The sequence below is a fragment of the Littorina saxatilis genome, linkage group LG17 (genome assembly GCF_037325665.1).
Source record: "Littorina saxatilis isolate snail1 linkage group LG17, US_GU_Lsax_2.0, whole genome shotgun sequence".
NCBI classification, from domain to species: domain Eukaryota; kingdom Metazoa; phylum Mollusca; class Gastropoda; order Littorinimorpha; family Littorinidae; genus Littorina; species Littorina saxatilis.
This window is the reverse complement of record NC_090261.1, coordinates 26,244,581-26,257,524: the sequence shown is the minus strand read 5'-3', so window position 1 is coordinate 26,257,524 and position 12,944 is coordinate 26,244,581. Positions and strand designations below refer to the sequence as shown.

General features: G+C 39.0%; 1 protein-coding gene across 4 annotated transcripts in view; it reads right to left on the bottom strand.

Moving 5' to 3' along the window:
* The window catches only part of LOC138953675 (CSC1-like protein 2), a 52,618-nt gene that overhangs the window by 24,080 nt on the left and 15,594 nt on the right, over positions 1-12,944 (bottom strand). For 3 of the 4 annotated variants that reach the window (XM_070325561.1, XM_070325562.1, XM_070325564.1), the window contains exons 2-6: positions 11,173-11,409; positions 10,320-10,402; positions 8,491-8,526; positions 1,452-1,539; positions 1,046-1,083 (exon numbers count right to left, since the gene is read on the bottom strand). In XM_070325561.1, coding sequence (XP_070181662.1) covers positions 1,046-1,083; positions 1,452-1,539; positions 8,491-8,526; positions 10,320-10,402; positions 11,173-11,310 — 383 coding nt within the window. In that variant the 5' untranslated portion in view covers positions 11,311-11,409. The remainder of the gene's footprint in view (positions 1-1,045; positions 1,084-1,451; positions 1,540-8,490; positions 8,527-10,319; positions 10,403-11,172; positions 11,410-12,944) is intronic. The other variant, XM_070325563.1, reaches the window with a different exon arrangement.

Sequence of the window (12,944 nt, the reverse complement as noted above, 5' to 3'; positions counted from 1 at the left end):
GAATGAAACTGAACGCACTGCATTTTTTCACAATGACCGTAGTCCGCCGCTTGTGCAAAACGGAGTGAAACTGACGAGCCTGTTCAGCGCGGTAGTGGTTTCGCTGTGCTGCATAGCACGCTTTTCTGTACCTCTCTTCGTTTTTAACTTTCTGAGCGTGTTTTTAATCCAAACATATCATATCTATATGTTTTTGGAATCAGGAACCGACAAGGAATAAGATGAAATTGTTTTTAAATCAATTTCGGAAATTTAATTTTGATCATAATTTTTATATTTTTAATTTTCAGAGCTTGTTTTTAATCCAAATATAACATATTTATATGTTTTTGGAATCAGGAAATGATGTAGAATAAGATGAACGTAAATTTGGATCGTTTTATATATAAAAAAAAAAATTATTACAATTTTCAGATTTTTAATGACCAAAGTCATTAATTAATTTTTAAGCCACCAAGCTGAAATGCAATACCAAAGTCCGGCCTTCGTCGAAGATTGCTTTACAAAAATTTCAATCAATTTGATTGAAAAATGAGGGTGTGACAGTGCCGCCTCAACTTTTACAAAAAGCCGGATATGACGTCATCAAAGGTATTTATCGAAAAAATGAAAAAAACGTCCGGGGATATCATTCCCAGGAACTCTCATGTCAAATTTCATAAAGATCGGTCCAGTAGTTTGGTCTGAATCGCTCTACACACACACACGCACAGACAGACACACACACATACACCACAACCCTCGTCTCGATTCCCCCTCTATGTTAAAACATTTAGTCAAAACTTGACTAAATGTAAAAATTGAACACAGATATCCAGCTTTCAGTCGATACACATAAGAGAAATTAGAATACTACAATGCAGCTCATACCTATTTGTTTTAAAGAAAACCGTTAAGATGATAAATACAACAGCCTCAAAAACACGTGCCTGAACACATTTCTTTTTCGGATAAAAACTACAAAAATTAAATTAAATTAAATTAAATTAAAAAAAAATAAAAATGCACACAAAACTGATCTAAAATAAAAAGCCTGGCAACTCACTTTAGTTTTACGAAGGCTATGACCCATCTGAATATACCCTGTGGAGAGAGGAGGAAATGTGTGTTACAACTTACAGTCATGTACATGCATTTTCAAGGTGTCATGGACTTCACTAGCAAAGGAAAAATAACTGCAGTTCACTCTGAATTTGTTATGTTTTTTTTAATATGTTTCTTCATCTTTGCGCTCTTTTTCTATAGCCAGTGAGATATATACATGTGCATGTATACAGGCTTTCATGTATGCCCATGTGCACTCAAGTGGTAAGAACTTCGGTATGTTTTGTTGTCGTGCCCTGTGCAATGCTTGAATAATTACATGTGTGCTTGCAAGGAAAATGTACACAGCCATGACAATGTTAATCTTTCAAGTTCACAAAATAAATAGTAACATCAGCCTGACTTACTCTGTCTTGTGAATGGACGGTGGTATCCAGTGATTCCTGAGAACCGAGCGACCGTTTGTCATGGTCTCCATAAAACAGAGAAGTCCACCTGAAACAACACTCACAATGCTAAAGACCGGTTCTAACTTCTCTACGTTATGCATAAAACATATTTAATTTCTTCTGCCTTCAAATAGCAGCTTTTATTTTTCCTGTAGTAAAAGACCGACAACCTTCTCAACATTGTACATTTCACTCTGAGCTTCAAACAAAAAAACATTGGACTCAAATTGTGCAGACGAAGAAGAAGTTATTGCCTCTTTAAAAACATTTGCAAAATAAATAAATGTCAACAACAAAAAAGTTCACAAGTCATAGAGAGACCTAAAGAAAGTTCTATGCAGAGTAACTTACACTCTTTTATTATATAACACACATTTCCAGTTTATAAACTAGCTGCTGCCAGCATCATGGCATTTGGACTGAACATGCACCATCACCAAAGCAGGCATCATAATATGTTGTTAAACTCTATAGATAAAGACAGGAACATCAGCTAATGTCTAACCAATGCACTGACCACCTGAAAAGCATATCCATAATGCATAATCATACCATCACAATTAGGGCAAGTCATTATTCAGCCTCATGATGCATGATTTTTATCTTGAACATTTAAATGGTTTTAAAATAATCTTAACAAGCAGAAACAATGAAAACTGGGCTCACCCTTACAGTTGGCTAAACATATACAAATACATTTACATTTAAATGTTTTTACCCAAAGGTTTTCTTCAGCACATAAATAAGGTGAGTGCAGTTTTCATTACTTCTGTTTTGTAACTTACTTACTAGCAGTCATTTGTTACTAAAACTACACAAAAAAAAGAAAGGCTATAAATTCCCACTAAATCAAGGACAGTCTGATTTGTCAAGCAGTTACTACATGTACACTAAATGTACCATAAATCCAAAGGTCCCACTTTCTGTAGTTCTACTAATGAAGTCATACTTCAGCTCAAACCAAGGGACCACACAAAAGCCGGAAGAGAGGAGTGAGGGAGAAAGATGGGTTAGGGAAAGAGGGGGTGGCAGAAGATGCTGGGTTGGTTAAGGGGGGGGGGGGGCAGGGGGGTTGAGGGGGAGAGGCAGGGAGTCAGAGCTGAACACGGGTAAACATTTAAATCCCTCACTTCAAACATACTCTGATCCTGAACATCAGTAAAATACAGTCAATATCCACTGTGGTTAAATGCAAAAGTGCAGGGCGGACCCCCCCCCCCCCCCCCCAATTTAAGACTCCCTCCCCTTTTAAGATCCTGATTTCTCAGATTTTATGCAAAAAAAATTGTAGCTTCTCTTTTAAGTCATCTGACAAACAAAGAGTGTCTCTTGGTTACAAAACCCTTTATACCAGCAGAATATCCTGAAATATATCCAAAAAGCTACATAATGTTACAGGTGACACAAGCATGTTCCGCCCGACAGGCGTAAATATTTATCACCAACATGTGTACGGAAGGCAGAATTCATGTGAAGAAGTTGTCCCAGAATAACGCTTGCGATATACTGGCTGCCTTCACCAAAATATGCACATCACTGACATCACAAAAAGAGACCGCTCTTGTGAAGTATACAAGTGATTGGATGAACAGGAATAGGATGGTGAGGACGAACTAGGTTTCAGCCTGAGGAAGGCAGTTGAAAGAAACAATGTGTCAGCAAAAGGAGACCAGAGTTAGTCTGTAGGACTTGCTTATGCCTAATAAGAAAAAAGAAAAAACATTTTAAAGTAAACCAGAAACTAGACCTTGGGTTTGAAGACAAAAGAGATTACCGGTAGTAAGATGTATCAGAGACAACTGATTGAAAATAGAAAGTTATATTTTTTACCATTGAAGTTCAGCCGTTCAATTTATCTAAATGAATGCAAGTTCCACAAGAACTGTCAATCAACAATCCAAGATGTTAAACACCTAAGTATCACACAAACTAATATTATCGACAAACAACAAGAAGAAGAAGATACAAACTTATCAGAGTCAGTTAAGGAAAAATGTGCAGACTTATATGATGTACAGATCACATCATACACATGTTGTCCCAAACTAGGATAAAAGCAAGAGTGTTATACATTGTACTTGATGGTTAGTGTCCTAGGAAGATGCATTAATATCATCTTTGAATGCTAATTTGCAGCTCACATGAAACGTGAAATTTAAATATAGCCCAAATGATCAATAAATAACCAGTTGAATAACTTGTTCCCTTTATGAAAAACCTGCACCTACCTTTATCATAGTACAGGTTATACGTCATGAAGCAACGGTTTAAAGGCATCATTCTCTTCACCGTTTATCATAATTATTGTTGTATGCGTTTTTTCACAAAAATAGAAGCTTTGCAGGCAAACGTACGAGTCAGGACAATTGGGGAAATATTATGACAACAAAGTTTCCTTAATCTTAACTGATTATAGACCAAACAGGAAATCCCAGGCTTTTGCAACTACAAGAAGAATGCACTGCACTTCATTACAGCCAATTGTCAAAGATCCCAGAGTGCGGTTTCCCCAGTTTTAAATTGCAACAAAACTGCAGGCAGGTTTCACGGTATTGAGACATTCTATTGACTGCACAATGTGCTCTGATTTCTAACTTGCTGAACCAATTTTCTCAGTGTTTTTTTTTATATGCAATGCACAAATGTGTCATTTTGAATACAATTCTGAAAAAAAAAATCGTTTGAGTTGTTTTGTTGGCATTTTATGCACATGTGTTTGGTAGCGATCGTGTGAATCCTGACAGACGCCATTTCCTTCTGCATGACAGAAGCCAACCATTGATGTGAAAACTGAAACGAAAAGGCACTCAATTCACACTGAATGGTCATATTTGATAGCAGAGCTGCAATATCTAACCATACAAACAAAAACAAAAGCACAAATATGAATTTTGCATTACATATTTTGCACACAAAAAATCGAATCGAGAACTGGAAGCTGTCTGTCCGAAAAACTAAGTCTTCACAGATAAACCAAGTAAGCTTATTTTACCACAAGAAATGATAACATGATTTTATTTTGACATTGAAAACACACCTTTATAGTCTGTACTTCATAGGAAAGCATTTACAATGACCGAAATTTCGCGAAATTCCGCGCCGTGTCCATTTCTTGGAATGTCCGACCGTCGTCTGTCAGGGGTTTCCAACGATCGCTACTTTCACTTTCGTTGTCATGTTCGGGCAATCCTATGCCGTATGTGACATATTACACACTTTTCACAGTTGAGGCCGAAGGCGTGATTTGTGATTATTTTTTCAGGTGAGATTTTATTGTTTTTGTTGCCTTTTTGTCGAGTAATATGCCGTCTGTCAGCCAACGATCGCTACCACACGATCGCTACCTCTTCATGCTCGATCAGATTTTTTGCTTTTTCAATGATTATAGAAGTTTGATTAACGTTTCCTTTGCAGTTCTGGATCGGTAGGGTAAAGGTATCTAATTTCGACATAAGATCTTGGGGGTACCTAAATCCGACCGATTTTCCAAGTCACATCAATGACGAGGTGCGCACGTCATCACAACAGAAGGAATGCCATTCATACACGGGCCATTCATGAACCGGTTGATGACGCGACTTTACGGACCAATCGTTTTGTCGCGAGAGTTATTTGCGTCATCGGCACCGCGGCGCGAAAATTTGCCTTGCAAGTGTCTTCTAAAGTTTTAACGTTGAGGGGGGAATCGAGACAAGGGTGTGGTGTATGTGTGTGTGTGCGTGTGTGTGTAGAGCGATTCAGACCAAACCACTAGACCGATCTTTATGAAATTTTACATGAGTGTTTCTGGGAATGATATCCCCGGACGTTTTTTTTCTTTTTTTTGATACATACCTTTGATGACGTCATATCCGGCTTTTTGTAAAAGTTGAGGCGGCACTGTCACACCCTCATTTTTCAATCAAATTGATTGAAATTTTGGCCAAGCAATCATCGACAAAGGCCGGACTTCGGTATTGCATTTCAGCTTGGTGGCTTAAAAATTAATTAATGACTTTGGTCATTAAAAATCTGAAAATTGTAAAAAAAAATAATAATTTATAAAACGATCCAAATTTACGTTCATCTTATTCTTCATCATTTTCTGATTCCAAAAACATATAAATATGTTATATTTGGATTAAAAACAAGCTCTAAAAATTAAAAATATAAACATTATGATCAAAATTAAAGGCACAGTAAGCCTCCCGTAAACCATCACAGATACGGTCAGGCTTTTACACACAGTACAAACACCCTTTCATTTAAACACTCACCGATTGAGAACATCCTAGGTGCCCTCCGTAAAGAACGAACAATTTTCAAAGAATTTATTTTTGCGTGGTTTATCTTACCCCTGAGCCATCGTGAACTCGTGTCATCCAGTTTCCCTTTTTCACAATGTAGTCGTCAGTTAGTCATTTGAATGTGACTCGATGTGAGCTTATCTACAATAGCACGTTTTTATGCACGAAACAAACGGCTGTGGTTCACAAGAACTCTAGCGATGACTTTTGACTGTTGAGAGGAACGGCGATATGCACTGTAAACCGTCGTCTGCGACGACCCTTGCGTGACCCTGCTTCCGGGCTTTTCTGATCTTGTCTTGATGAAAAACAAATTCTTTTATGATTAAAGAATTTTGTAACAAGCTGTCAATTTATTATTTAGATTTTAAAAGTTAGGTCTAGCGCAAAAACGCACCACGGTCCAAAAACATTCTGATAATCATCGATCCACGGATATCGACAGTTTACATCGATAGAAGGGAAGTAACTCATTTTTGACCTGAGTTCAGAATGGGTCCAAAAAGTGTTCGAGACAATCTGCAAAATTAATTCTTTAAAAATTGCTCGCTCTTTACGTAGGGCACCTAGGATGTTCCCGTTTGGTGAGCGTTCAAATGGAAGGGTGTTTGTACTGTGTGTAAAAGCCTGACAGTATCTGTGATGGTTTACGGGAGGCTTACTGTCCGGGCGTGATTTCCGGTATCATATTCATAACAGCCGTCCTGGCCAGCACCAAAACGAGGCGCAATTGTTGTTAAGGAGAAGTCCACGAAAATAAATTCTTTGAAAATTTCTCACGCTCGACAGAAAGCAGCCAGGATGTTCCCGTTCGGTGAGCGTTCAAATGGAAGTATGCTTGTACTGTATGTAGACGCTCGGGGAGCTCTGTGATGGTTTACGGGAGGCTTACTGTGCCTTTAAATTTTCGAAATCAATTTAAAAACACTTTCATCTTATTCCTTGTCGGTTCCTGATTCCAAAAACATATAGATATGATATGTTTGGATTAAAAACACGCTCAGAAAGTTAAAACGAAGAGAGGTACAGAAAAGCGTGCTATCCTTCTCAGCGCAACTACTACCCCGCTCTTCTTGTCAATTCCACTGCCTTTGCCACGAGCGGTGGACTGACGATGCTACGAGTATACGGTCTTGCTGAAAAATTGCATTGCGTTCAGTTTCATTCTGTGAGTTCGACAGCTTGACTAAATTTTGTATTTTCGCCTTACGCGACTTGTTCTTCTTTGTTTCTGTTTTTCGACGGCATAATTGGATGACCAAGCAGGCACGGCTACCTACTAAAGCCGTGTTGAGGCAGGCTTTGTTTAGGGATCTTTCTATCCCCCCCCCTCCCTATGTGAGGAGAGTAGTTAGGGTACCCACAGTCTTTGGTGGTAAGCCTTCAGTTTGTGTGCGTCACTTATGTGCGTGTTTTTTGTTGTGTGTTTTTTCCACTTAAAATAAAAGTAGATTTGTTTAACATTCTGTATTCATATATGTATGCAATTGATTATTATTTTATATCAAAATGAGTGAGTGTCTTTTTATGAACAAAAAAGTGTTCCTTGTTAATGAAACAGGTATCTTGGCTCTTCTTGCCGTTTTCTAAATTAGGGGGTATCGATAGTATAAGTTTATTTCTGCCATTAAAAAAATGATAAAGAAGTACTTATCTGTTTTTATCTTGTACACACATAAATACACTTTCAAAACATGTGACTTTTGTTAGTGTATGGAGACCTTGAAATGTGAAAAAAAACATTTCGCCGGCCGGTTTAGGTGAAAATGGCGTTCTGATCAAGGACATCTGCATGCAAACATATAGACAGCCTCAGGCAAGGAACTTTGTTGTGAAAATCTGTTATATGTTTAAACTTTATGTAAATCATTTAGTATTAGTGGTTTTCTGTCTTCTTTCTGGAGTCAGGCTTGCATCAAGTTTGTTTGATAGATTTTCACGTTTTGGGGGCAACTTTCGTTTCGCTTGATTTTCTATGGAAAAAAAGACTCTGCGTATAATTTTTTTCTTTGTTTTGTGCGGTACTGATCCTAATTAATTACAATAACATCCATGTTCACAGTATTTCACAGTTTTATGTTTGACTGGAAGTGTGAGAAAATGGGAAATGGCTGAAATCAATACCGTGAAACCTGCCCGCAGCAAAATTGGGAGAAAAAAGAAAGACATGAAAAGTGCTAGATTTTTCAACAGAGATGTTAAAACACTTGATAATCTCACTTTATGCAACTAAGAGATCAAAAATTTTCAGTAAATGGTCATTAACCTGGTTATTAATACTGTATTAGTAATGTAACAGTGGTACCTGCAATGTGAGGCCTCTGAAATGAGAGCTCAGGACACCTACCAATAAAGAACACCTTTTGTTGTCCCTTTGTCTATTATCTTGAACAAAATATAGCGGTCATGACAGGCCACCTGCAGTGTAGGGACACCTTGGGTTGGTCCCAAGGACATTCTTTCATTGCAAGTACCACTGTCCTGTCCTATATAATCATTATGGAGCAGTACCTCTACCAAGGAGCATATCTAAAAGAACTACAAGTAGAGCGCTGCATGCTATCAGTAAATATTCCCTTACTGTCAGCTACTAGCAGTCAGATACAGGCAGAGAGCACAGGGTATAGGACAAAAGATCATTCCCAGGTATGTGTGATAAACCAAGTAAAAAATCAGGTTTCCTTTGTGGGTAAACCTGCTGCTATCCATACACATTGTATCCTGAGCCCGAACCCGAGAATTGCCTGCTGGAAACAATACAAATGAACATAAAATAAAATATATCTTCTGAAAACAACGTAACTCAACGCAAAATAACAATCGTGTGTACTGAAAACCATGTATGTAAGTCAACCATACATAATTTCTAGGTAGGTGTACTGAAAATAAAGTACTGAAAACAAAATAAAACAATGCAAAGTAACAACTATGTGTACTGAAAACATAAGTCAATGCAAAATCACAATCACGTGTACTGAAAACAGCACAAGTCAACCCAAAATAACAACTACTTTACTGAAAGCAAAACACAAACGTTTGGAGTGTTAACATTCAGAGTTAACATTTAAAGTTCATAACACATAAATGGAAAACATAAATGTAGACTTGTATACTCATAGTTCTGCCCTGCAGCCCAATCATTCTTTTCAAAACAATTTTAGAGAACTAAAACATCCTGATAGTATGGTGTATTTAAGAAAATCCTCCAAAGGTTTCCACTTGTATACTCATAGTTCTGCCCTGCAGCCCAATCATTCTTTTCAAAACAATTTTAGAGAACTAAAACATCCTGATAGTATGGTGTATTTAAGAAAATCCTCCAAAGGTTTCCAAATAATTTAAACAAAAAAGCATGCAATGAGTTTGCAAGTCTTCAAAACTTTTGTCATGCAATAAGATGAACCAACTGCACATCTGCGCAAAATATTTTGAAGTGCAATTACATGAAGGAGTAGTGCAGCACAATACTCATCATAGGGGAGGAGTAAGCTGACTTTGCTTCTGACTTTACACACTTCAAGTCTTCTTCAGTAAACAGGTGCGATTGTACACTTAGCACATCCCTGCGGTCACATTTACACACAAACAAACAAACACACACTCACACATGCACACACACACACACACGCAAGCACCCATGCACACATGCACGCACGCACACAAACACACCTGGGTATAAAAACTTATTCTCTGACTTTACACACCTCTCACCTTTGTCATTAAACAGGAGGGAGTGCACACTGATCGAATTACTGTTGTGGCAACACACACACACCCACACATATGCATGCACGCACCCACATACACACACAGACACAAATACAAGCACACACCCACACACAAACACATGTAGGTATAAAAGACACACACACACCCTCCATAACTTGCTAGACCTATACTTGTTTCTAACACATTTTCCCCTACCATCATCCTGTAGTGCATCAATATTAATTCCTTTTGATCTGAAGAAAAACTCTCACTCAAAGAAAATGATGCAGGCGTTCTTCAATGTAACCTACAGATACAATCATGCAGATGGGGGGATGGTTCAATGGATAAACGGACAGCGTATGAAAAGACAGATAGATTTACGAACCGAAGTAGCGATGGTCTGAAAGATGGACAAACAGATGGACGCACGAAAGGAGCATATAAAAAGTAGACACAGGTAAAACTATGAGGTGAAATGACAAAGGAAACAAATGCCTGTTTAAATGATGTCAATCATATTTACAGTTCCTCTAAAACAAACAAAACCCAGCAGAAGGGCAGGACAATGATTCAAACAACTGTCAACGAGACAAAAAGTGCAGTCACCTGTCACATACTTTAAAACACAGCTACAAGTAAACATGGCAAACTGAACTTGCAGAACAGAACAGCACACACACACACACACTCTTACACTGTTATAGCAAGAAAGCACACCCATATTTCAAGCAGAAGTTTACAAGACTCGACATAAATTGACAACACAAATACACAGTTATAGACTACACCCAAAATGGCAAATAAAGAGTGAGACAGAAAGTTTACTGACTTCTCTTCTGTTCTGCTAACCAGCGCCAGACGACCATAATCCCACGCAATCTTTCTCAGCAGTGTGAACAGCAGTAACAGGACCTGCAAAGCAGAAGAGGTAACATGGTTGGTAAAATTTACCATATAAAGCCCTAAAATAAAGTTTGATATAGGATAACATGATTAAAAAAACAACAACAACAAAACAGGGTAGATGGGAGGTGTTTGTTTTTCTTCTTTTTCTCCTCTCTTTTGCTTCATTTTCGGTGGGAATGGAGTGCCTAATGTCTGTGAATCTTTAAAAAAAGTCAGAGTAATGAAAAAACGTTTTAGGGTTAGCCCCCAAAACAGGGTCAATTAGATTACTCTAACACACACACACACACACACACACACACACACACACACACACACACACACACACACACACACACACACACACCACTACGCAACATGCGCACGCTCGCATGCATACACTCACCAGGGGCGGATCAGTTCATGTTATGGGGGGGGTTTCCCAAAGTATATTGTGAAGATATGGGTGTGAAGGCGCGAAGCGCATAGCTGACGGCGCGAAGCGCCTAGCTTGCTAGGGGGGTCCGGGGGCATGCCCCCCGGAACATTTTGAAAAAAAGGATGCAAAATGGTGCAATCTGGTGCATTCTGAGGATGATCATTACCAGTTTCAGGCAGCAGATTTTGTCACTGATTAAGACCCCAAAAATTGAAACTCAACCCCCAAAACTGAAACCACAAAAATATTTTTATTTTTTGGCTGGGGGGGGGGGGTTTCCGGAAACCCCAGAACCCCCCCCTCGTCCGCCCCTGCTCACACGCACCACACAAAAAAGACACACACACAATGTACTCACAAGTAAAGCGATGGCGTTAACCCCGAGAGTACCAGGTATGCCATTGTAGGCGTCGTACAGTACGACGTTGTTACTGTTGTTGTAGCCTTTCTGGCAGTTGGGCTCCGGGGCAGGGATACGAGGGGTTGTTAACGACATGCTTGAGAGAAACTACTGGCTTTTGAAGCCTTATTATTAAATGTTCTAGGGTCCTGTGCCTCAGCCTCTAGCCCCTGACACAAAGCATCATCTCCTCACCTGAAACACATCAAGACACAGACCTCGCAATTAATATTTACACAAATACTTGGAGACTAGCTATGAAACAATGGTTCAGGGTGCAAAAAGCAGGCCCAACAAATTATTAAGATGACAACCAATTCAGTTGTGGAAAAAACACATAAATACTGAAGACAATGAAAAATGAAGCAGGCAGAAAATACACATAAGACACAACGAGCTGGGAGGTGAAATAACAAATCATAATCCCATCATGATCACAAGATTTATTATTCAGCCAAGTGTGATACAAGGAATAGCTGAGCAATGCAGAAGTCACACATCCATAAATACATACAAATGCACACAAACACACACACACACACGTGCTCACAAACACACACACACACACACACACACACACATAATGTTAATGATTGAAAAGAATTAAGACCTGTCATTGGTAAAATGTGCAGAGAATAATCAATGTTGACAGTTAGAGAACATGTTCTTAAAAAACATGTACATGTACCGGGGAAAAAAAGGTACATGACATCTTCAGAAACGCCTTTCCAAATAAATCCCTCTGAACTGAATCAAAACACTGAATCCCCCAGACTGACAAAACACAAGAACACACAAAAGTCTATCACAGTACATGTAGGTATTTCAAAAGCAAATTTCAAGTCTGTTTGAATCAAACATCCTGGATATTCTACCGTGAACAAATTGCAAAGCTAGCAGAGACTGTCATTATGCATACTAAGAAATATTACCAAAACTTCTATTGGTAGGTTCAACCTATTCTGGGTTCTGCACTCAGACTATTTCTGATAGTTAAATAGCACATCTTTTTAAATGCTTAAAACCATTCACGTTCCTGATCATTGCAAGCGAAATCCATAAAAGCTAGGACACTCCACCCTCAACAGCCAAGTGTTAACCCAGGTCATAACTGGCATGAGAACTATGACCATTTATCTTTCACTACCGCACAGATGCAGACTTTTCTATTCATCCATGTAACACACACACACACACAAAGACAGACAGGCAGACACACACAGACACAGACATAGATACAGACACACAGACACAGACACACACAGTGACACACACACACATCGTCAAGTTGCAGACATAAACCATTCCTTCACGCAGCCAGACAGAAGAGACAGTAATAGGCTGGAGTGAGACAAATTTGAGGACCCAGGCAGTACAACACAGGCACAAGTGGGCCACAGAGCGCTAACATAATATAATAGGGCTACTGTCAGTGCGATGGACCCAGTCAGCTGAAAACACCGTCTCAGCTGAACCCCCTGTGGGCAGAATGTTTACTGACTGCTTCATAATCCCCCCCCCCCCCCCCCCCCTGACACAGCCATCCATAATTACAGGCATTGTAAGTGAAGACTGGTGGCACCTGATCCCACTGAAACAATGGATGTGCATGTCACAGATGCCCAGCAGTGAAGTGAATTAATGACCCCTGGTCAGTTGGAATCTCTCATCCAAATGTGGCTTTTCTCCTTTACAGTGGAAGTTCTCTGTTGAGACCTCCCTTCAAAAAA